The sequence below is a fragment of the Rhinatrema bivittatum genome, chromosome 1 (assembly GCF_901001135.1).
Source record: "Rhinatrema bivittatum chromosome 1, aRhiBiv1.1, whole genome shotgun sequence".
Lineage (NCBI taxonomy): Eukaryota > Metazoa > Chordata > Amphibia > Gymnophiona > Rhinatrematidae > Rhinatrema > Rhinatrema bivittatum.
This window is the reverse complement of record NC_042615.1, coordinates 43,089,800-43,111,695: the sequence shown is the minus strand read 5'-3', so window position 1 is coordinate 43,111,695 and position 21,896 is coordinate 43,089,800. Positions and strand designations below refer to the sequence as shown.

The window sequence follows — 21,896 nt, the reverse complement described above, 5'->3', positions numbered from 1 at the left end:
TGGATTTATGATAGTTGATCAGAATTCCCAGCCAAATGTAGTAGATTTATAGTGAGTCAAAAAATTTAGAGCTCCTTGTTTGGATTGACTTCTTATTGGGCAGTCGTCCAGGTAAGGAAACACATGAATGCTATTGTTCTTTGTAGATAAGCAGCAGTCACTGCTAGCCATTTGGTGAAATACACAAGTTGTCAAAGCTAGTTTGAATGGCAGAACTTGGTATTGAAAATGTTGTCGACTCATTATGAAGCATATAGAAAGTCCAGAGAATAGAGGCAACCCCCTTGTTGTAGTAAGAGAAGCATGGTGCCGAGAGACACCATTTCGAACTTTTCTTTCTGAAGAAATTTGTTGATTTCTGAGGCCCAGGATGAGCGGAGGTCGCCTGTTTTCTTTGAAAGTAGGAAATAGCGGGATTAAAATCATATGCCTTGTTGCGTCCGGGGAACGGTATCCCGAGCCCTGGTCCTCAGAGGGATGGACCGTTCTGTTCTCTGGCAAGGTTGAAAAATCCAGGAGCCTGCCCGACTGGCAGAGCTGGTGTGATCTGGATATCAGTTGGTCTCACACGGGTCTGTGCAAGAAACAGGGTCTCTCTGTGGTCTTGCAATTGAGCCACTGTCTGTTGGACCTTGTGCACGAAGAGATTATCTGCGGGGCATGGCAGATCAGCTAGTTTATCTTGGACTGCAGGCCCTAAATTAGGGGCCATAAGTCAGGTTCACCATCTAGCACCGAGTCCTGTTGCTGGCAACTGGAGGACATTTCGAAGCAATCATGTTCCTTGAATTTCATGTGGATGGCAGAGAGGTTCCCTTGGTGTTGTGTCAAATATAGCTAGTAAATAGCAATATGTGACACCAATATAGTTCTTGGGAGAAGTTACGACCTAGACCCTCCCGAAAACGTCTGGTCCTTTTTAGTGACCAGGTCGAAAGGGATTGTTTCAGACACGTCCTTAGGTCTCGATGGGATCAGTGCCGAAGCAGGCTTAGAGTGCCCATCGCCCTTCGAGGATCCCGGGATAGGTATAGGGGTCCGTGGAGACTCAGGACAAGTCGATGAATTAGGCTGTTGTTGGTAGGTGCCACAACAGTGTGAATATCGACGGCTCCGGTGTTAGTAGAATCCAGAAGGCATCGAAGACAGTCCTTCGGACAAGGATGTCCAGCTCCTCCCTGGAAGCTGGTATAGGTAGCACAGCTACAGGAGGAGACCGGCTAGGCATTTCTGGCACTTGCACATGAATCTGTGATGACTCAATACCTGGCACCGGTGTCAGTGGGGAACGTCTCGGTGCAGAGGATCATGGAGACTCTTGTACCCGGGCCTGCTTCGCAACTGGCTCAATGGACATTCATGCCGGTGCAGTATCTGTGCTGGCACCAAAAGCGGAACCACATCGGTGCCGGCGACGATGTTTCCCCTTGGTGCTCGGCCTGGTCATTCTCCAGCACACAGGAAGCCACCTATGTCATGGATGGCACTGGTGACAGACGGTCACCGTGCCTCTACTGCTCCTGGCATCCTCTCTCGCCCAAGGATTGCACAGGGCTCTGGTAAAAAACTCGAAGTATGGAGCATTTTCTTTAGTCTAGGGCATTGATGTAGATGTCTATGGCAGCTTCGATATTATCGACGGCAGCATCGAAGACAATCGGCGGAGGCACCGACGGCGACCGCAATGGGAACTGTGGATGTCCCAATCCCTCTAGCCCCGATGGACCCAGTGGGAGATCGCAGCAAGGACACTCGCGGGCATCGTGGAGCGGACACAGGGAACAGATAGTGAGGTGACAGGAACCAACTGTAAAATAGGGCATAGTACTCACAGAGCATCGATGAAATGTATGCAAAGGGAGACCCGTATAGGGAAATTGTGAAGTAAAACTTCAAGTGTTTCTGTGAGGAAAAGTTGTGAGAAAAATCTCAGAGCTCCTAAATGCGAGGCAAACTGCAGCGCGGGGAAAAAAAAAAAAAAAAAAAGAAGAGACTGAAGGGAGACCCCTGTGGACACAGGAATCATGGCATGCTCAGCGTGCTAGTCAAAAGTTCTAGAAACTTTGACAGAAACGTTTTCCATGATAGGGCTCCGTCCAGTGACGTCACCCATATGTGAGGACTACATCCTGCTTGTCCTGGGAGAAAAAGCTTATCCATAGCTCTACCAACCTTAAGACCTGTCAGAAGTATCCCACTCCCTGACAATCAATTGCTTAATCATTCTATGGAAAGGAAAAGCTCTGGCCGGACCCCGCAAGCCTGCCATGACCAAGTCCACAGTGTCCTGGTCCAGCTTGTCCTGTGGTACTACTATTCCCATGAAACAGGCAAACAACCTTAGGAGCATCTCCTACTACCAAAAGGATCTTCTCAGCATCCCCCTCCGGATCTAGAACTGGGTTAGAATTCAGGACCCCAGGAAGACCCTCTGAGGGCTGTTCCTGGTACAACCCGCCTGAAGAAAGATCCTCTGAGGACCCCCGAACCTTTGCCCTTTCGGACCCTCATGGCCTCCGGCATCTAGATCTCTTACAAGGCGGCCCCTCTAGGGACCTGCGACCAGGAGAGCCACTCCTTTTGCCTTTGCTGGCCAGAAAAAAAAAAAAAAAAGTCTTACACAGCAAAAGGACAAATTCTGGCAAAAAAAATGGATTGGGGCCTCTAAGTCCCCCTCCAGGGGACTAGAATCCTCTTCAAACTCCCCCCTCTAGGTCCTCCCGGACCTCCTGGGGGCTGAGCTCTGCTGGCGCCAGCGCTGGTGGGAGATCCCCTCCCCCGTCGCTGTCCTCAGCCATGCGAAATTTTCAAAATGGCTGCCGTTCCCGCATTCAGTGGGAAGGGTCAGCCTCGGCACTCAGAGCAGCCGGCTTCCTGCCAGGGCTGCGCTGCTTCAGAAATGCTGGCGCAGCAGCCCGTGATGAAGCCTCCCCTCCAGGGAGACAGCGGGAGCAGCAACCTTCCTTTGGAGAGCTGTGCCAAGCACTCTCCACATGCTGCACAAGGTTTCCCTGTCAGCATGGCTCTGCTGAAGAAAGCCGCACGGCAGCGCCTGAAGAGAATCCCCATGGGGCAAGAAGTCTAAACAACTGTCGCATGCCTGACACCGCTGCTACCAGAGACCGGGAAGGAAAGAGATATCTGCACGAAAACGCTCACTCTCTTTTCACTGCTCTTGCTACTCTTATTTTTAAACTTTATAAACAATATAAAAGTCTACTTCCCTGTAGAAGGATGGTAGTGGCTCTCTCATGTCCTCGCTAAGGGAGAGGGAGCCAGACTACCAACTATCACCCCCGGCACTTCCAAATGAGCAATTTTGGGGTCCCCAACCCCTGCTCGTCCGAACCCTACTACCAGGGGGGGCGGTCCCACCAGGAGCTGCCAACCCCTTGGGAGGGAAGATGAGGTAAAAAACTAATCCTGAAATCAATAACTTTTCGTTTTGAACCTAGTATATTCTGGTACAGAACTGCAGGTTTTGCACCACCTCCATCTGCTGGAGTCAGAGAAATACTGATAAATACTGAGGCGCTGCAGGTGGCACACCAGGTTAAGAGGCAGTGCCTTCCAAACTTTCTCTAACTCCATCTACTGGAAGGGAGGCAAAACCCAGGAGTCTAGACTGATTTGGGTACATACAGGGAATTCTGTTTTCTGTACTACCATAATTATGTAGCATAAGGTTTCCATTCTGAAAGGAGTCACGAGCAAATGCTGGTTGACTCCCTTCGGATCCAGGATTGGTCGGAAGGGAACCTCTTCATTTTTGGGTATAACGAAATAGAATATTGCTACGTATTTCCGGCAATCTGGGAACTGGAATTACAGCCCAAAAGTCTATTGGCCTTCTCAACGTTACCTCCATTGCCACTCTTCGCTAGCAAGTTGCATGGAGAGGCCATAACCTTGTCCTCAACACCAATAAAACGGAAATCCTCATAAATCTCCCAAGATGACAACAACCCTCTCCTCAATGTTCCATTATTGTCGCCTCCTCCTAACCTTAATCACTCGCCCCACGTAAGAGATCTAGGCATTCTCTTGGATAACAGACTTAACCTCAAAAAATATGTTAACACCACCAAGGAATGCTTTTTCAAACTGCAAGTTCTAAAAAAACTGAAACCCCTCTTACATTTCCACGATTTCCGTCTGGTACTTCAATCTATACTCTTCTCAAAAATCGATTACTGCAACTCTCTGCTCCTCGGCCTTCCAGCAAACACCATCAAACCTCTACAGATGCTGCAGAACTCAGCGGCCAGGATTTTGACAAACAAAAAAAAAAAAAATCACATCTCTCCTATCCTTTACAACCCACACTGGCTTCCCATCAAATACAGAATTCTCTATAAAGTCCTTACTATAATCCACAAATCCTTAAACAACCTCTCTCCCATCGAGCTTACCATCCAGCTTCATCCTCACAACCCCATGAGACCAATCAGAGGAGCCTATCAAGGCAGGCTTCACGTTCCCCCAGCAAAAACATCCTTTAGAAAACGAGCCCTCTCCATAGCAGGCCCCTCACAATGGAATTCTCTTCCGCCAGACCTCCAACAAAATCCATGTCCTCTGTCATTCAAGAAAAAACTTAAAACATGGCTCTTCAAACTAGCATTCCCAGAATCATAACTCTGCTCACCATCCAGCTTACCCTCCAGCCATATCCTAGACCAGCCGGACTTTTAAAAACTTTTAAACAGATTTATTAAGTATTTATCTTACTTAGAATCCTGTTAACTTCAGATTATTAAGTACTGATCAATGTCTGTTCAGATGTAACTTATTTATTTATGTTGTTAACTATGTAGAGTATTGGTTCTGTTACAATGGGCAAGTTCTTAGCCCCGGTTTTCCTATTTAATTAATTGTTCTCTAGCAATGTTCCATGTAACGCTCTTATGCATAGTTTTTGTTCATTGTAAACCGGTCTGATTTGTAATTTTTTTTTACAGGAAATGTCGGTATATAAAACACCTAAATAAAGGCATATGGAGAGATTTGAAGAAATTCTAGAGCATAGCCATCTCTTATTACCTCCAGAACCTACTGGTCCGTTGTGATTTGGGCCCACCTGTGCAAAGCGAAATAGACATCTGCCTATTTCCAGAACCGGTAGGTGGGACCCTGTCCTTATTTGGCTTCTTATGCCAAAAAGGACTGAGATCTTCCGAAGGGATGAGACTTATGATGGAAATGACAGGAGTCCCTGGAACAGCTTCTCGCCCCAGAAGAACACAACGCTGCTTTCTTGTCCTCTGGTAATCGTGGGTTCTTGGATTTACCATATCTATTTGCTATTTTCTCCAACTCACTCCTAAACAAGAGAGAGAACCCTTAAAGAGTAACCTTGTCAAATGCAACTTAGAAATCTTACCCACTGACCAGTTCCGGAGCCACAGCAGGTGTCTTGCCGCTATCACGGAAGCTACACCTCTAGCTGCCATACACACCATGTCACAACCCACATCCACTTAAAAATGTGGCTCGTAACTCCATTACCAGCCCACTATCGGCTCCCACTCCTTGAGCCTCCTGAGAGAGATGCAAACTTGCTTGGAGCACCAAGCAATAGCAAGAAGCTATTTGCAAATTCATAGCCATCGCTTCAAACATCTGCTAGAGGATAGCCTCATTCCTTCTATCCTGGGCATCCTTCAGAGCTGCTCCTCCCCCCCCCCTTTGACTGGGATAAAGGTTCGCTTGGCGACAGCGCACACCAGGGCATCAACGTTTGGGAATCACAACTGCTCCCTTGTCTTCGGATCCAAGGGGTAGCTGCTGGCACAGTAATGCCCACCTTAAAAAAAAAAACAAACACAAAAAACAAAAACCTCGTTTCCAGAGCATTCCACTCAAGGTCAATCAATGCCTGCACTGGTTCCAGGAGCAGAAAGAAACAGGACGCCTTGCATAAGGTGACCAAAATTGGGTCTTTCTTCTGTACTCCCATACTGTCACCATCATCTACTACAAAGCATTTTCAGAGTCTGAGTCAACAGACCTGGCAAATCATCCTTGTGAAAAAGCAGAGTAAAATCCTAACTGTTTCCAAGTCAGGTAGAATTTCCCCCTCTTCCAAAGGAGTGGAATCCAAGTCACCACCGGAATCATCCAATGGTTCACAATCCTCATCCTTCTCTACCTCACCTGGGACAGTCTCTTTACGGCGCTTACCCAACTTGGGTGCCAAGTGGGAAGACCTATGATGCAACCTCTCCTTACAGGACTGCTTAGCCTCTACTGGACACCCTTTGAAAGGCCCATAACCCCTAGAAAAACTCTACCCAGGATAAAATAGGCTGAATCCATACCAGGACTCATAGGACCGAGCATGGCACTCTGAGCCCTCCCCTGGAAACTTTGCGCCCATTGGGAACAAGGGGAATGGAGAAGTATCCATTGTATCGCCTCTTGCACCTCCTGCCACAGGGGCAAAATCTTTGGGATTTAAGTAGCCCTGAGCCTCCAGACAGCAAAGTGAGAGCGATGATTGGCTTGCCTTTATGTGGCAAGCTGCACAGAGATTTGAGTCCTTGGCATCATCATCCTTCACCAAAAGGCCACTCTCCTGTCCACATGGTCTCCTGCACACTCACCAAAGAGCATGCAGACGTACCTATGCAATGATGCGCTCAAGTCTAAGCCATGGGCTTGTGTGCATACACGCATGCGAACATGCGCGCAGACTAGGCTACAGCCTCACTGTGCATATTCGCACATGGGGAAAAAAACCACTCACTGTGGTCTACCGCATTTCGCAGCAGTCTAGGCATTCATCACAGGGCCTGGGAGCAAACGCTGAACTGCCAACCCATGCCACCAGAACGCAGCTCGCCTCCACTCTCCATTTACTCAGAGGTGGGGGGAGGGGAGGGGAGGGGAGAGGGGAGAAACAACCTGGCAGGAAAAGGGGATGCTCTTTTACCTAAGCTCAGCCCTCCCTGACTGGAAGCACAATCGGGGCAGTGGCTGCAGAGAGGGCACTAGCCTTTTCCCCTGAGTTTGCGCTTGTCCTCAGTCCATATTTTGAGCTTAAATCTGGCCAGGTATTGAGGTTCAACTAAGGGAAGGACAAGCTTGGTGTTACCTCAGGAACTCAACTTTTTTTTTTTTTTTTTTTTGGTATAATCATCCACACTAGAGAGATGCATGCTCCCCATCTGCTGAAGATGGAGAATACCGGCAGGCTGATGCCGGGGGCAGGGCTATGTGTTGGTGACTTAAGCAAATCAGTTTACTCCATTTCCATCTGCTGGTAGATGTGCATAACCCATAAGGGTGAACAAGCCTGCCTGAGTGCAAAGGGAATTAATTTACAAGCATTTGAAATTAATTGGATGCAAGACTCCAGTTTGATACAAAAAAAAAAAAAGTCAGCTATAAAAGGAGGGACTATTATACCCTATCTGAATTTTTTCAAACACATGTAAATAAGAATGGAAGAGTATGTGAAAGTTTAAAGAAACACAAATATTAAAAATAAAAAAAAAATAAAAAAAAGCCAACATCCAAAACATACATGATGGGGATTCCTCAAATCGTGTGCAGATATTGGTTGTCTTTGAACTTTCTGTGAGAAGCTCCTCATCTTCCTCTTGCTCTGTTCTGCGATGCCGATAACTTAAAAAAGAAAAATGCTAATCAGTTCCTGCTGCATACACATCCTTGAGATAAATACTTGAACCTCAGAAAAGCTTGTACTTTGCAGAGCCTTATGCCAGCAAAAAGAGGAATCTGCTAGTTAAGGTTTTGGGGGGGGGGGGGGGGGTTTAATGCTCTTATTTAGATTTTGCCAAACAAAAAAGTACATATAAGCAATTAACCATATTGCAGTGAGGTACATGGCAAAAGAGAGTACAGAGGGGAGCAAACAATTGAAGGACAATAAAAGTGGAAATAAAAAAAGAAATAACCCCGAGAAGCACCAAAGATTAGCTTAAGTATCGTTCAAAAAAAAAAAAAAATCAAGATACAGACCCCAAATAGTGGTATATTTAGCATGTACACCCTTAAGACTGTACCGTAGCTGCTCCAGGTAAGCAATAACCCGAATTTGTGAGCACCAGTAAACTATACTAGAGGTGACTTTCTAAAAACTCACAATAGTAAATCAAGCTACCACTCAAGAAAAAGATCTAAGCGTCATAGTGGATAACACATTGAAATAGTCTGTTCAGTGTGCTGCGGCAGTCAAAAAAGCAAACAATGTTGGGAATTGTGAATAAAACAGAAAGTGTCATAATGTCTCTGTATCGCTCCATGGTGAGACCGCACCTTGAATACTTTGTACAATTTTGGTCGCCGCATCTCAAAAGATATAGTTGCGATGGAGAAGGTACAGAGAAGGGCGACCAAAATAAGAGGAATGGAACAGCTCCCCTATGAGGAAAGACTAAAGAGGTTAGGACTTTTCAGCTTGGAGAAGAGACGGCTGAGGTGGGATATGATAGAGGTGTTTAAAATCATGAGAGGTCTAGAATAGGTAGATGTGAATCTGTTATTTACTCTTTCAGATAATAGAAGGACTAGGGGGCACTCCATGAAGTTAGCATGGGGCACATTTAAAACTAATCTGAGAAAGTTCTTTTTCACTCAACGCACAATTAAAACTCTGGAATTTGTTGCCAGAGGATGTGGTTAGTGCAGTTAGTGTAGCTGTGTTTAAAAAAAGGATTGGATAAGGTCTTGGAGGAGAAGTCCTTTACCTGCTATTAATTAAGTTGACTTAGAAAATAGCCACTATTACTAGCAATAGTAACCATGGAATAGACTTCATTTTTGGGTACTTACCAGGTTCTTATGGCCTGGATTGGCCACTGTTGGAAACAGGAAGCTGGGCTTGATGGCCCTTGGTCTGACCCAGTATGGCATGTTCTTATTTATGTTCTTAAGCTGCCAGCAACAGCTGCCCAAAGAGATCTACATTTCACGAGAACCAGTGAGCGGTGCCATCTGCCCAATAACCCCAATTCCATAAGAATATAAGAACATAAGAATATAAAGGTATGCCATACTGGTCAGACCAAGGATCCATCAAGCCCAGTAATCTGTTTCCAACATAGCCAACCCAAGTTACAAGTAGCTGTCAAGTACCTAAACATTAGCTACATCACAAGCTACTATTGCTTATTATTACCATAATAGCAGTTTAACAATTTTTCCTCTAGGAACATAGCCAAACCTTTTTTAAACCCAGATACACTTTCTACTGTAAACACATTCTCTGGCAATGAATTCCAGAGCTTAACTATGAGCTGAGTGAAAACGAATTTTCTTAGAAAGCAGCTCATTTAAAACAAATCTAGCTTCATGGGATCACCCTGGTCCTATTATCTGAGAGAGTAAATAACCAATTTACATTAACTTGTTCAAGCCCTTTAATGATTTTGTAGACTATCATATCCCGCCCCCAGTCATCTGTTCTCCAAACTGAACAGCCCTAACTTCTTTAGCCTTTCCTCATAGGGCAGCCATTTCAAGTAATTATTTTGGTTGCCCTTCTCTGCACTTTCGCCAGTGCAGCTATATCCTTTTTGAGATGCAGTGACCAGAGCACATTGTACACATTAAGAAAGGTGGAAAGAAGGCAAAACGATTACCGGCATGGTTAAAAGGGGAGGTGAAAGAAGCTATTTTAGCCAAAAGATCTTCATTCAAAAATTGGAAGAAGGATCCAACAGAAGAAAATAGGATAAAGCATAAACGTTGGCAAGTTAAATGTAAGACATTGGTAAGAAAGGCTAAGAGAGAATTTGAAAAGAAGTTGGCTGTAGAGGCAAAAACTCACAGTAAAAACTTTTTTAAATATATCTGAAGCAGAAAGCCTGTGAGGGAGTCAGTTGGACCGTTAGATGATCGAGGGGTTAAAGGAGCACTTAGAGAAGATAAGGCCATCGCGGAAAAATTAAATGATTTCTTTGCTTCGGTGTTTACTGAAGAGTATGTTGGAGATACCAGTTCCGGAGAAGGTTTTCATGGGTAATGATTCAGATGGACTGAACCAAATCATGGTGAACCTAGAAGATGTGGTAGGCCTGATTGACAAACTGAAGAGTAGTAAATCACCCAAACCGGATGGTATACACCCCAGAGTTCTGAAGGAACTAAAAAATGAAATTTCAGACCTATTAGTAAAAATTTGTAACTTATTAAAATCATCCATTGTACCTGAAGACTGGAGGATAGCAAATGTAACACCAATATTTAAAAAGGGCTCCAGGGGCGATCTGGGAAACTACAGACCGGTCAGCCTGACTTCAGTGCCAGGAAAAATAGTGGAAAGTGTTCTAAAAATCAAAATCACAGAACATATAGCAAGACATGGTTTAATGGAACAAAGTCAGCATGGCTTTACCCAGGGCAAGTCTTGCCTCACAAATCTGCTTCACTTTTTTGAAGGAGTTAATAAACATGTGGATAAAGGTGAACCGGTAGATATAGTATACTTGGATTTTCAGAAGGTGTTTGACAAAGGCATCATAGTGGATAACACATTGAAATAGTTGGTTCAGTGTGCTGCAGCAGTCAAAAAAGCAAACAATGTTGGGAATTATTAGAAAGGAAATGGTGAATAAAAACGGAAAATGTCATAATGCCTCTGTATCGCTCCATGGTGAGACCACACCTTGAATACAGTGTACAATTCTGGTCGCCGCATCTCAAAAAGATATAAATTGCGATGGAGAAGGTACAGAGGAGGGCTACCAAAATGATAAGGGGAATGGAACAGCTCCCCTATCAGGAAAGATTAAAGAGGTTAGGAATTTTCAGCTTGGAGAAGAGACAGCTGAGGGGGGATATGATAGAGGTCTTTAAGATCATGAGAGGTCTTGAACGAGTAGGTGTGAATCTGTTATTTACTCTTTCAGATAATAGAAAGACTAGGGGGCACTCCATGAAGTTAGCATGTAGCACATTTAAAACCAATCTGAGAAAGTTCTTTTTCACTCAACACATAATTAGATTCTGGAATTTGTTGCCAGAGGATGTGGTTAGTGCAGGTAGTATAACTGTGTTTAAAAAAGGATTGGATAAGTTCTTGGTGAAGTCCATTACCTGCTATTAATTAAGTTGACTTAGAAAATAGCCACTGCTATTACTAGCAACTGTAACATGAAATAGACTTAGTTTTTGGGTACTTGCCAGGTTCTTATGGCCTGGATTGGCCATTGTTGGAAACAGGATGCTGGGCTTGATGGACCCTTGGTCTGTCCCAGTATGGCATGTTCTTAAGAAAGTTAAAGGTGATGCATATAGAGAAAAATAATCCATGCTGTAGTTACACGATTTTAGATTCCATATTAGGAGCTACCACCCAGGAAAGAGATCTAGGCGTCCGTGACTAATACATTCAAATAGTCAGCTCAGCATGCTGCGACAGTCAAAAACACAACAGAATGTTAGGAATTATTAGGCAGGGAATGGTGAATAAAAAGAAAATGTCATAATCCCTCTGAATCACTCCATAGTGAGACTACACCTTGAGTACTGTGTACAATTCCGGTCACCGCATCTCAGAAAAGATATAATTGCGATGAAGAAGGTACAGAGAAGGGCAACCAAAATGATAAAGGTGATGGAACAGCTCCCCTATGAAGAAAGGCTAAAGAGGTTAGGGCTGTTCAGCTTGGAGAAGAGACAGCTGAGGGGGATATATTCAGGTTTTTAAAATCATGAAAGGTCTAACACGGGTAAATGTGAATTGTTATTTACACTTTCAGATAACAGAAGGTCTGGGGGGGGGGGGGGGGGGGAGGAGGAAGTGATGTCGAGCTGATGGCAGCGTGAAGCTGGAGCTCCGCTCCTCGTTTTCACAAAAACCCCGAAAATTTAGCGTTTACACGCTCGAATTCTTGCTCTCCCCACGGCGATTGAGTGCCAGCCTAAACCAGGCATGTCCGTCAGGAGAAAAAAAAAAAAGAAGGGTCGCAGACCTCAAGCAATTCTCGTTTACCGCAGCGCCAGCAGAGTTCCATGAAGGCCTCACTGAGCAAGAGGCAGCAGCACAGGGGCCTGCTTCCCTGGAGGGACAGGAGCGCCCCGAATCACTGGGCCAGGCGATTGATGCTACTTTATCTAAAGCCGACTTTCAGCGCTGGTTCAGCGAAATTAAGGAAGGTATGGGAACCCTCAGAGCTGAACTTCAAACTCTAGCAGCGGACATGCGGCACGTCTATGCCGATTTGGGGGCACGTGTGGATGGCTTGGAAACACAGATGGGAACACAAGAACAGGCTGTGACTGAGGTGATGCAGGCCTGTAAAAGTGTACAGCAGAAAGTGAAGGAACAACAAATGTGGCTGGAAGACCTAGAGAACCAGTCTCTGAGAGGGAACCTGAGGTTTTGGGGGATTCCTGAACGTGAGCCATATGGACTGTGAAAATATATCCGATATTTGCAGCTTACTGCTCAGTGACTCACAAGATACTGCTGATAATACACCCCCGCAGATCCTCCTGGACAGGGCACACAGAGCATTAGCAAAACCCAGGGATGTTGTAGTCCGTTTTCATAATTACAAGCTCAAAGAGAAAAAATTCTACGACAGTCTAGAAGTTTGCAGGACTTCCAATGGCATGGGGAAAAAAAAACAAAAAAAAAAACAAACCAGAAATCTTCCAAGATTTATCCCCCATTACTATCCGTCAGAGAAGGGAGTTTCGTGAAGTTTTGCAAGTGTTGCAAGCTAATAACCATAAATATCGCTGGCTGTTCCCCTTCGGACTATTGATAACTATCCAGGGAGTATCCACTAGAGTTCAGAAAGTGGACGAAGTATTGAATGTACTCCGAGCCGCCGGATTGATGACCAGGCTGCCGGAGATTCCGAAGCAACTCAACCCATCATTTTCTTTGGACAAAGCGCAAAGATGGCAACGAGTACAGACGGGAGGCAAAAGGCTACGCAGGCATTCAGGAGATGTCCCAGGATACCACACCAACAAAGACTGAGAATGTTCATGCAGACTAATTTCAGTAATACTATTTGGGTCTTATGCCTTCAGTTGGATCAGGTAACATGGAGGTTTAGGGATAAGCATATCACTGCCTGAGCCATTTGTGGTATTTTCGAGCTGCGATGCTTCTGTGACACCTTTGTGTCCTATTTTGGAGGGGTATCTAATTGATACGGGTAGATGTGAATCGGTTATTTACTCTTTCGGATAGTAGAAAGACTAGGGGCCACTCCATGAAGTTAGCCTGTGGCACATTTAAAACTAATCGGAGAAAGTTCTTTTTTACTCAACGCACAATTAAACTCTGGAATTTGTTGCCAGAGAATGTGGTTCGTGCAGTTAGTGTAGCTGTGTTTAAAAAAGGATTGGATAAGTTCTTGGAGGAGAAGTCCATTACCTGCTATTAAGTTCACTTAGAGAATAGCCACTGCCATTAGCAATGGTTACATGGAATAGACTTAGTTTTTGGGTACTTGCCAGGTTCTTATGGCCTGGATTGGCCACTGTTGGAAACAGGATGCTGGGCTTGATGGACCCTTGGTCTGACCCAGTAGGGCATTTTCTTATGTTCTTATATACTGTAAGGTAATATTTTCAGAGGGGAGATGGGTACCACGATGGGTACCACGCTGACAGTCAGGTCATGGGAAGTGACATCAGTCCTCACGTCCAGCAATGGACCCTAAGGGAAGGGGAGGGCTACAAGTCTGAGTACCTGTGAAGGTTAACTTTTTGGGTGATTTGAAAATTCTCTCCTGGAATGTTAAAGGTTTAAATTCCTACTATAAAAGGAAAAAAAAAACAAAAAAAAAAAAACTTATACCAGGATATTAGCAGGACAAAGGTAGATATCTTACTGTGCCAAGAAACTCATTTAAAAAAAAGTTTTGAGAAACTCGTGGTCTCACCACACTACCCGACACAATATTATGCAGCTGCCACCAAGACTAATAAGTATGGGAGAGTGGGAGTGCTATTTGCTAAAGATTTGATCATAGATGTATTATCTGTGCTTAGGGACACTGAGGGCAGTTATATTGTAATAAAGTTCAAAATGGGGGCGGCTTTGTATACTCTGGTGAATGTGTATGCTCCACATCAGGGCCCTTCCTGCAAAATATTTTCAGTGTACTACAACAGTGGGCTGACTGACACCTTATCATGGGGGGGGGGGAGATTTCAATCTCACCAGATATCCCTTTCTTGATTCTAGTAGTGGGAAGCATGGCGCTAGCAGCGTGCATAGAAAAAGTTTCAAACGGTTGTTGAGGGATTAGCAACTGCTAGATGCATGGCAATTGTTTCACCCTGGGGGAAAAAATTATACCTTTTATTCTAAAGTTTATCAATCCTACTCCCGGATAGACTACCTTCTAGTAGATAAAGCACTAGTAAATCATACTCAGGGAACGGGAATAGAGTCATTCACGTGGTCAGATCATGCTGCTACCTGGATACAGTTTAAGGGAGTGGGAGCCCCCTCAGGTGAACACTTTTGGAAATTAAATTAAAGTCTCCTTGACGATACCACATTCTGTAAGGATCTCGAGACAGACATTGATCACTACATAAGTGATAACACAGGGGATTTAACTGCAACTGTGGTTTGGGAGTACCTCAAGGCCATAGTCCGTGGTAAATTAATAGTAAGGGCGTCCCATCTGCGTAAACTGGAAAATAAAACACGGCTGGAACTGTTACAGCAGACAGGTAAGCTAGAGATAAGACAAACGGCATCCAGAGGCCTCTTAGGACAGCAACTTGAACACTTAAGGGCGGAACTGAAAGACCTCTCCCACAAGGAGACAATATTTCAGTTAGATAAGGTGAAGCAAAGGTATTTTGAAGGGGGCAATAAGGCAGGTCGTCTTCTGGCCAGGAAACTGAAAGCTAGGGCTACTCAAAACCAAATTTTGAAGATTAGGAATGAGAATGGGGAAATGTTATCGGACAATGATAGCATTAGAGAGCGATTTACACAATTTTATCAAAACTTATACTCTAAAAGGGAAGACATTTCTCCTACTGAGATACAGAAATATTTAGCAGACATAGATATGCCCCATTTAGATGCTCTGCAGCAAACCCATTTAAAAATTGGGAGATTACCACTGTAGAGGTTCAGGAGGCCCTCAAGGATTTGAAAATGGGTAAATCCCCACGGATTGATCACTTTTCTGCGGGCTTTTATAGGCGGTTTCATGCGATCCTTGCTGCCCCACTGCGAGATGCTTTTAAATCACCTGCTGGGGGAAGGACAGTTTTCTACAGCGGCTAATAGGGTGGGCATTACCATTCTAGCTAAACCTGGGCAAGATACAACGATCTGTGGATCATACAGACCCATTTCTCTTATCAATTTGGATTTAAAGATTTTAGCGAAAATTTTGGCGAACAGATTAAGCTACTCAATTGATTCATGCAGTTCAAACAGGATTCATCCCGGGCCGACTAGCGGCAGACAATGTTCGCCGGGTGGTGAACAATCTGGCAGGCGCAGTCCGCAGCTACGCCTTTAGTATTGTTGACTGTAGATGCGGAAAAGGCTTTTGACCTTGTGCACCGGGACTATCTCTTTGCAGTTTTGCATTAGGTGGGTCTGGGGGGCCCATTTTCCACATGGATCCGAAAATTGTATTGCAAGCCCAGCGCCTGTATTAAGGTTAATGGGGGATACACCAAGCCCGTCGATATTTACCTAGAACCCTTAGCCGTTACTATTAGATCGCTCCCAGAGATTCAAGGAATGAAAGTCAGATCTCAGGAATATAAGCTTTCCATGTTTGCTGACAACATCTTATTCACTGTGGCTTACCCAGAAAGCTCATTACCCCCATTGGTATATGAATTCCAGAAATTGAGTGCTATATCTGGATACCAGCTGAATGTCGACAAATCTGAAATTTTTGAATGTGACACTTCCTGCAGACATTTCACAAACTGAATAGGCAACATCACTTCAAATTAGTACAATCAACTTTGAAATATCTAGGGGTGCAACTTGGCCCTGACCTAGATAAACTGTACCATATCAATTATGGTGGGATTTGTAACAAAATTATTTCAGATTTACAAGCCTGGGAGCAGTTGGATCTCTCATGGCTAGGGAGGGTGGCCACAGTTAAAATGTATATTCTACCTAGGTTAGGTTATTTGTTTCAGACCTTCCCCTATTGCAATCCCGGTAGGGGTCATCAGAGGATGGCAAAAGAAGTTATTGCAGTTTATTTGGAGGAGGAGACCCCCACGAGTGAGTAGACAGGTCTTGTATCTCCCTAAAACTAGGGGAGGATTGGGGGTACCCTGCCTTCAGTGGTATTATACGGCTTCCCAATTGCGATCGCTACTTGACTGGCATTGCCACTCCACTGACAAACGCTGGGTACAGTTGGAGGAAGATATGGTGCGGGGTACTCCTCTGGCCCATCTGGCCTGGTTGCCTAGACAGTTGTCCGAGCGAAGCCCGCCTACTGTTTTACACACTGAACTGTTAGGACACATGGAAAGTTGCTTTGAAGGGAGTCCGGGCTGTGTATATGCTGACACCTATCTTTCAAAAATCCAGCTTTCACACCAGGTATGGCGAGACCCTTGGCTAGGAGCTGGGAGGCGCGGGGATGCCAGCGACTGGAACATGTTTGGAGTCTGGGGCAAATGCTGACTTTTCAGGAGCTGCAGCAGAAATTTGATTTACCCAGTTCCTCCTATTACTTTTATTGTCAATTACATCATTATATATTTCACTATGGGGTACATATAGACCTTAAAAGGGGAAAACTTTATTTGAAGGCTTTTGTGATGCAGCGGAATCCCTTAGTAAGGTAATCTCTCACCTCTATACTATATTAAATGGAGAGCTGACCTTTAAACCACCACATATACAAGGATGGGAAAAAGATTTGGGGCTTACTATGGCAAGCCAACAATGGGCCTCTTCCTTTCTGGCTATTAATAGATGCTCCATTGCATCCTCAATCGTGGAACATGGCTATAAAATGTTGTATAGATGGTATCTGACGCCCTCAAAACGCCACAGATTCTATTCGCAGGTATCTGCACAGTGCTGGAGGCGATGTGGAGCTGTGGGCATGTATATGCATATATGGTGGTCGTGTCCTATAGTGATGAAATTTTGGGATAGCTTCACTCAATTGCTGTCGGACATAGTGGGATTCCAGGTGATAAAACCCCGGCTGTATTTCTCCTATGTTTTTATGGGGACACATCAACTCGTCCAGAGGATTATTTCCTACAACAAGCTATTCTAGCGGCACGAATGGAATTGGCTTGTCATTGGAAACGAGACCAGGTACCTACCATGGCTTTAGTTTTAAGAAAACTGAACACAGTCTGTTACTTAAACAAATTGACAGCAGTCAGACAAAAACGATTAGCCACTTTTGAGGCACGATGGAAATGTTGGTTTGTGTGGAGGGAGAAGGTACATGATTGATAGAGTGAATATGTCCTGTCCTCTTTTCTTAATTTCTTTACTTATTTATTTACTCGAAACCCAGTAGCTATACACTCTGATAATGTAGGTGTGTGGGAGATGGATAGAGGTCCAGACTTGTGGGGGCGGGGGACGACAAATTAAAAATCAGACAAAAATGTTAGAGGTTATTTTTACATTGTTTATTGTTCTGTTACATCAGTTGTATGGTATTTCCAGCAGCTAGCTCTGTCCAGGGCAGCTGTTACACTTGATCACACAGCTTGCATACTTTATACTTATCTTTATATTTTACCTGTCCATATTGTGTATGTGTATATATATATATATATATATATATATATACATACATACACACACACACACAATTGCAGACTAGAGATCAGATACCATGATCTTCTAATGGGGAGAATCTTCATGACAGGTTAACAGATTGCTCCAGCCAGGCTGTAACAGTATTATTGTTCATTTGTGATTATATTCTTGATTCTATTTTTGGCTACATATGTACAGTTTTGTAATTCATTGTATATTTGGCAATTTTGTGCTTGGTACTTTTGTAACCATGCTGTTATTATTGCTTAACCTCAAAATTCTAAATTAAAAAAAAAAAAAAGGTCTAGGGGGCACTCCATGAAGTTAGCAAGTAGCACATTTAAAACTAATCGAAGAAAATTATTTTTCACTCAATGCAATTAAGCTCTGGAATTTGTTGCCAGAGGATATGGTTAGTGCAGTTAGTGTGGCTGGGTTTCAAAAAGGTTTGTATAAACTCATGGAGGAGAAGTCCATTAACTGCTATTAATCAAGTTGACTTAGAGAATAGCCACTTCTATTACTGGCATCAGGAGCATGGGATCTACTTAGTGTTTGCCACCTGGATTGGCCACAGATGGAAACAGGATGTTGGGCTTAATGGACCCTTGGTCTGACCCAGTATAGCAATTTCTTATGTTCTTATCATTGAGATTGCCCACTGTGCCTAAAAACTGGCGGATATCCAATGTACCCCTGATCTTTAAAAAGGGCTCCGGGGTGATATTAGAAACTGTAGACCTGCAAGTCTGTTCTCAGTGCTGTGAAAAACAATGGAAGCTTTTCTAAAAAGAACAAAATCACAGAACATACATACAGTTTAATGGTACACATCCATTATAGATTTACATAAAGGAAATCTTGCCTCAATCTGCGGTTTGTTTGGTTTTTTTTAGGGATTATAAACATATGGATAATGGCAAGCCAGTTGAGTAAATTTGGATTTTCAGAAGGTGTTTGACAAAGTGCCCTATGAGAGACTCCTGAGAAAATTAAAAAGTCATGGGATAGAAGGAAATGTTCTATTGTGGAATGCAAACTGGTTAAAAGATAGAAAGCAGAGGGGAGGACTAAATGATCAGTTTTCTCGGTGGAATAGGGTGAATAGTAGAGTGCCTCAGGGATCTGTGCTGGAACCAGATCTGGAAAAGGGAACAACGATAGAAGTGATCAAATATGAAGACTAGACAAATTATTCCGAGTTGATAAATCACAAGCAGATTGTGAAAAATTGCAAAAAGATCTTGAGACTGGACATTTAAATAGCAGATGAAATTTATGTGGACAAGTGCAAAATGATGCACATGGGGAAAGGTAACACTCTGTAGTTACATGATATTAATATGTAACTCCACATTAGGAGTTACAGTCCAGGAAAAGGACCTAGGCGTCACAGTGGACAATATTTTGAAATCCTCTGTTCAGTTTGCAGTGATTGTCAAAAAAGCAAACAATGTTAGAAATTATTAGGAAAGAAATAAATAAAGAAAATATCATAATGCCTCCGTAATGTTTCCCACCGATCTGCTTACTGCTATCTTCACAACAGGAGTTGCAAGTTTTAACTTTTCCTAAAGGTATTATATTAGAAACAACTAGGGAAGTCAGCTTTTCATACCTTGCTCCAAGTCTTTGAATTCTTTTCCTTTAGAAAAAAAAAAAATTACCTTAAATTTAGGAAAACTTTTCTGCAAGCTTTTCCATATAGCTAACTTTCTTTTTTCCTTAAGTAATGTATGATATGTAAGATAGGTGATTAATAAAGCTTGTAGAAATAAATAAATCGCTCTATGCTGAAGCCGCACTTTGAGTACTGTATGCAAATTGTTTGCCACATCTCAAAATAGATATAGCTGCACTAGAAACGGTTCAAAGAAGTGCGAACAAAATGGTAAAGGACATAGAACAGCTCTCCTACAAAGAAAGGCTAAGGAAATTCGATCTGGTCAGCTTGCAGAAGAGACAGGTAAAATCAGGAATGAAACAGAATGGGTAAATGTAAATCTGATATTTACTCTTTCAAAAAAATACAAAGACTAGGGGACACTCCATGAAGTCAGCAAGTAGCACCATTGAAACAAATCTGAGAAAATTCTTTCACTCAATGCACTATTAAGCTCTGGAATACATTTCCAGAGGATATGATTAAAGCAGTTAGCATAGCTGGGTTTACAAAAATGTTTGTACAAAGTTCCTGAAGTTGTCGTCAAACTATTAACCACCAAGTAAACTTAAATAGCCACTACATATTACTGCACGATAGCAACAAGGGATCTTTTTACTGGTTTGTTTTTTTTTTTTTTTTAAAGGAAAATTGGTTCTTACCTGCTAATTTTCATTCCTGTAATACCACAGATCAGTGGGTTATGCACTCCCACCAGCAGATGGAGTCAGAGAGCAAAGCTTCAAGGCGCTGGTATCCCAAGTGTGCCAGCTGCAGCTCATCCGTATTTCTCTGACTCCAGCAGATGATGGTCGTGTATACCTGCAGCTCTGTGTAAGATGGATTTTTCTTGCTCCCTGAGGTGCTAGGTTCAGTGTCTGGACCATCCCTCAGGTAGAGCCTGGCAATGCTAACCTGTGTGGTTCTGGGTCCCCTGATAGCCAGGGGACTGGCTCCCTCAGCAACCCGAAGGCTCCCCCTCAGTGTCTGCAGTACAGGGAAGTAGCCCCTTTGAGGATTTTTCTTCTATTATTCTTAGCTTAGGCTTTATTTTTTTCTGTTACTAGAAGTTTTTGTGTTAAAAAAAAAAAAAAAACCAGCTCAAGTTCCATGTTCACCGCGGCTCCCAGGGTAAATAAGTCTGCCCAGTGGTGCACAGCCAGGCAGACCCCTGAAGCGGAGGGGAGAGTGTTTCAGCCCTGGTAAGAACTTCTGAGAATGTTTTTAGGATCCCTGCCTCATTTTTACCGCTGGCTCCGGAGCTATTTTTACCATGCTGGCCATTTTGTTTTTTCTTTTTCAACCTCCCACGCAGCTCCCCCAGGGTTCCTGAGGCCTATTTTCATGGCGTTTTTGGGGAGAGTCACCAGGGCTGGGTGGCAGCACCTGTTTTCTTCCGGGGGGGGGGGGGGGGGGGGGTATATGCACCTTTTTGCAGGAGGAACTGGCAGAAACTCCTCTGGTGGAACCCTGTAAGACTTGCGGAGTATGGTCAGCTTATTTAGACACCCTGTCACTGTGCACAGACTGTGCACTGGGTGGGGAACGGGCCTCAGATAAGAGGACCAAACCTAAAAAGTCTGCACGCAGGTCAGGCTCGGTGGCTGGGTCTGACGGAAGGAGCCCAACTCCCACTGTGCACCCTGTGGAAAAGGTTTCCCCGCTATCCCCCACTGCGTGGACTCCAAGACCGGAGGAATCAAGAGACACAGACATTGATTCTAGCAGTGACGAGATGGGACGGGGGGGGGGGGGGGGGAATTTTCATCGGAATTTGTGCTACTCATGCATGAAGCATTTCTGGCTCGGAAGCTCGCGAAGCACAGAGCCTAGGATGGGAGCATGGGAGTTCCCAAGCATCCCCATCTGTGAACTGACTGTCATCCGTCCCGGGCAACTTTGGCTCGGGAGGATCTAGCAGGTGCAGTCGACCAGCAGGACAACAACTCCACTCCGCCCCCAAGTGACACAGCTGCAGATCAGGGTGAAGTCCCTCTAGACGCAGATACAGGCAAAGACGATCAGGATCCAGTAGAACCTAGTGCGGAGGGGAACGACCCCCACGTAGTCTGGCTGTTTAAGAGGGAGGAAATGCACCCCCTTATTCCCCAGGTGCTGGAGGAATTGGAGGTGAGACCCTCTCGCTGGAAGATTCCGACAGTGAGGGAGTGAACCCATTCCTGGACAGTCTCTGGAGTCCACCTAGTGCTTTTCCCATCCAGAAGAAGATTCAAAAGCTCATCGGTCAGGAGTGGGAATCCCCGGAGGCGGGGCTTAAGGTCAGCCGGGCGATGCAAAAACTCTACCCGTTAATGGAGGAACATTTAGATCGCCTCAGGGTACCTAAGGTGGATGCGGCTGTATCAGCGGTGACCATTCCAGTGGCGGGAGCAGCTGCTCTCAGAGAAGTCCAGGACCGCAAGCTGGAGCTACATCTGAAGCGGATGTTCGAGGGCTCTTCCTTAGGACTTCGGGCGGCAGTTGTGCCAGCATGATGCA

General features: G+C 44.4%; 1 protein-coding gene across 3 annotated transcripts in view; it reads right to left on the bottom strand.

Moving 5' to 3' along the window:
• The window catches only part of SMARCA5 (SWI/SNF related, matrix associated, actin dependent regulator of chromatin, subfamily a, member 5), a 453,245-nt gene that overhangs the window by 414,647 nt on the left and 16,702 nt on the right, over nucleotides 1-21,896 (bottom strand). For all 3 annotated transcript variants that reach the window (XM_029599292.1, XM_029599470.1, XM_029599377.1), the window contains exon 4: nucleotides 7,529-7,629. In XM_029599292.1, coding sequence (XP_029455152.1) covers nucleotides 7,529-7,629 — 101 coding nt within the window. The remainder of the gene's footprint in view (nucleotides 1-7,528; nucleotides 7,630-21,896) is intronic.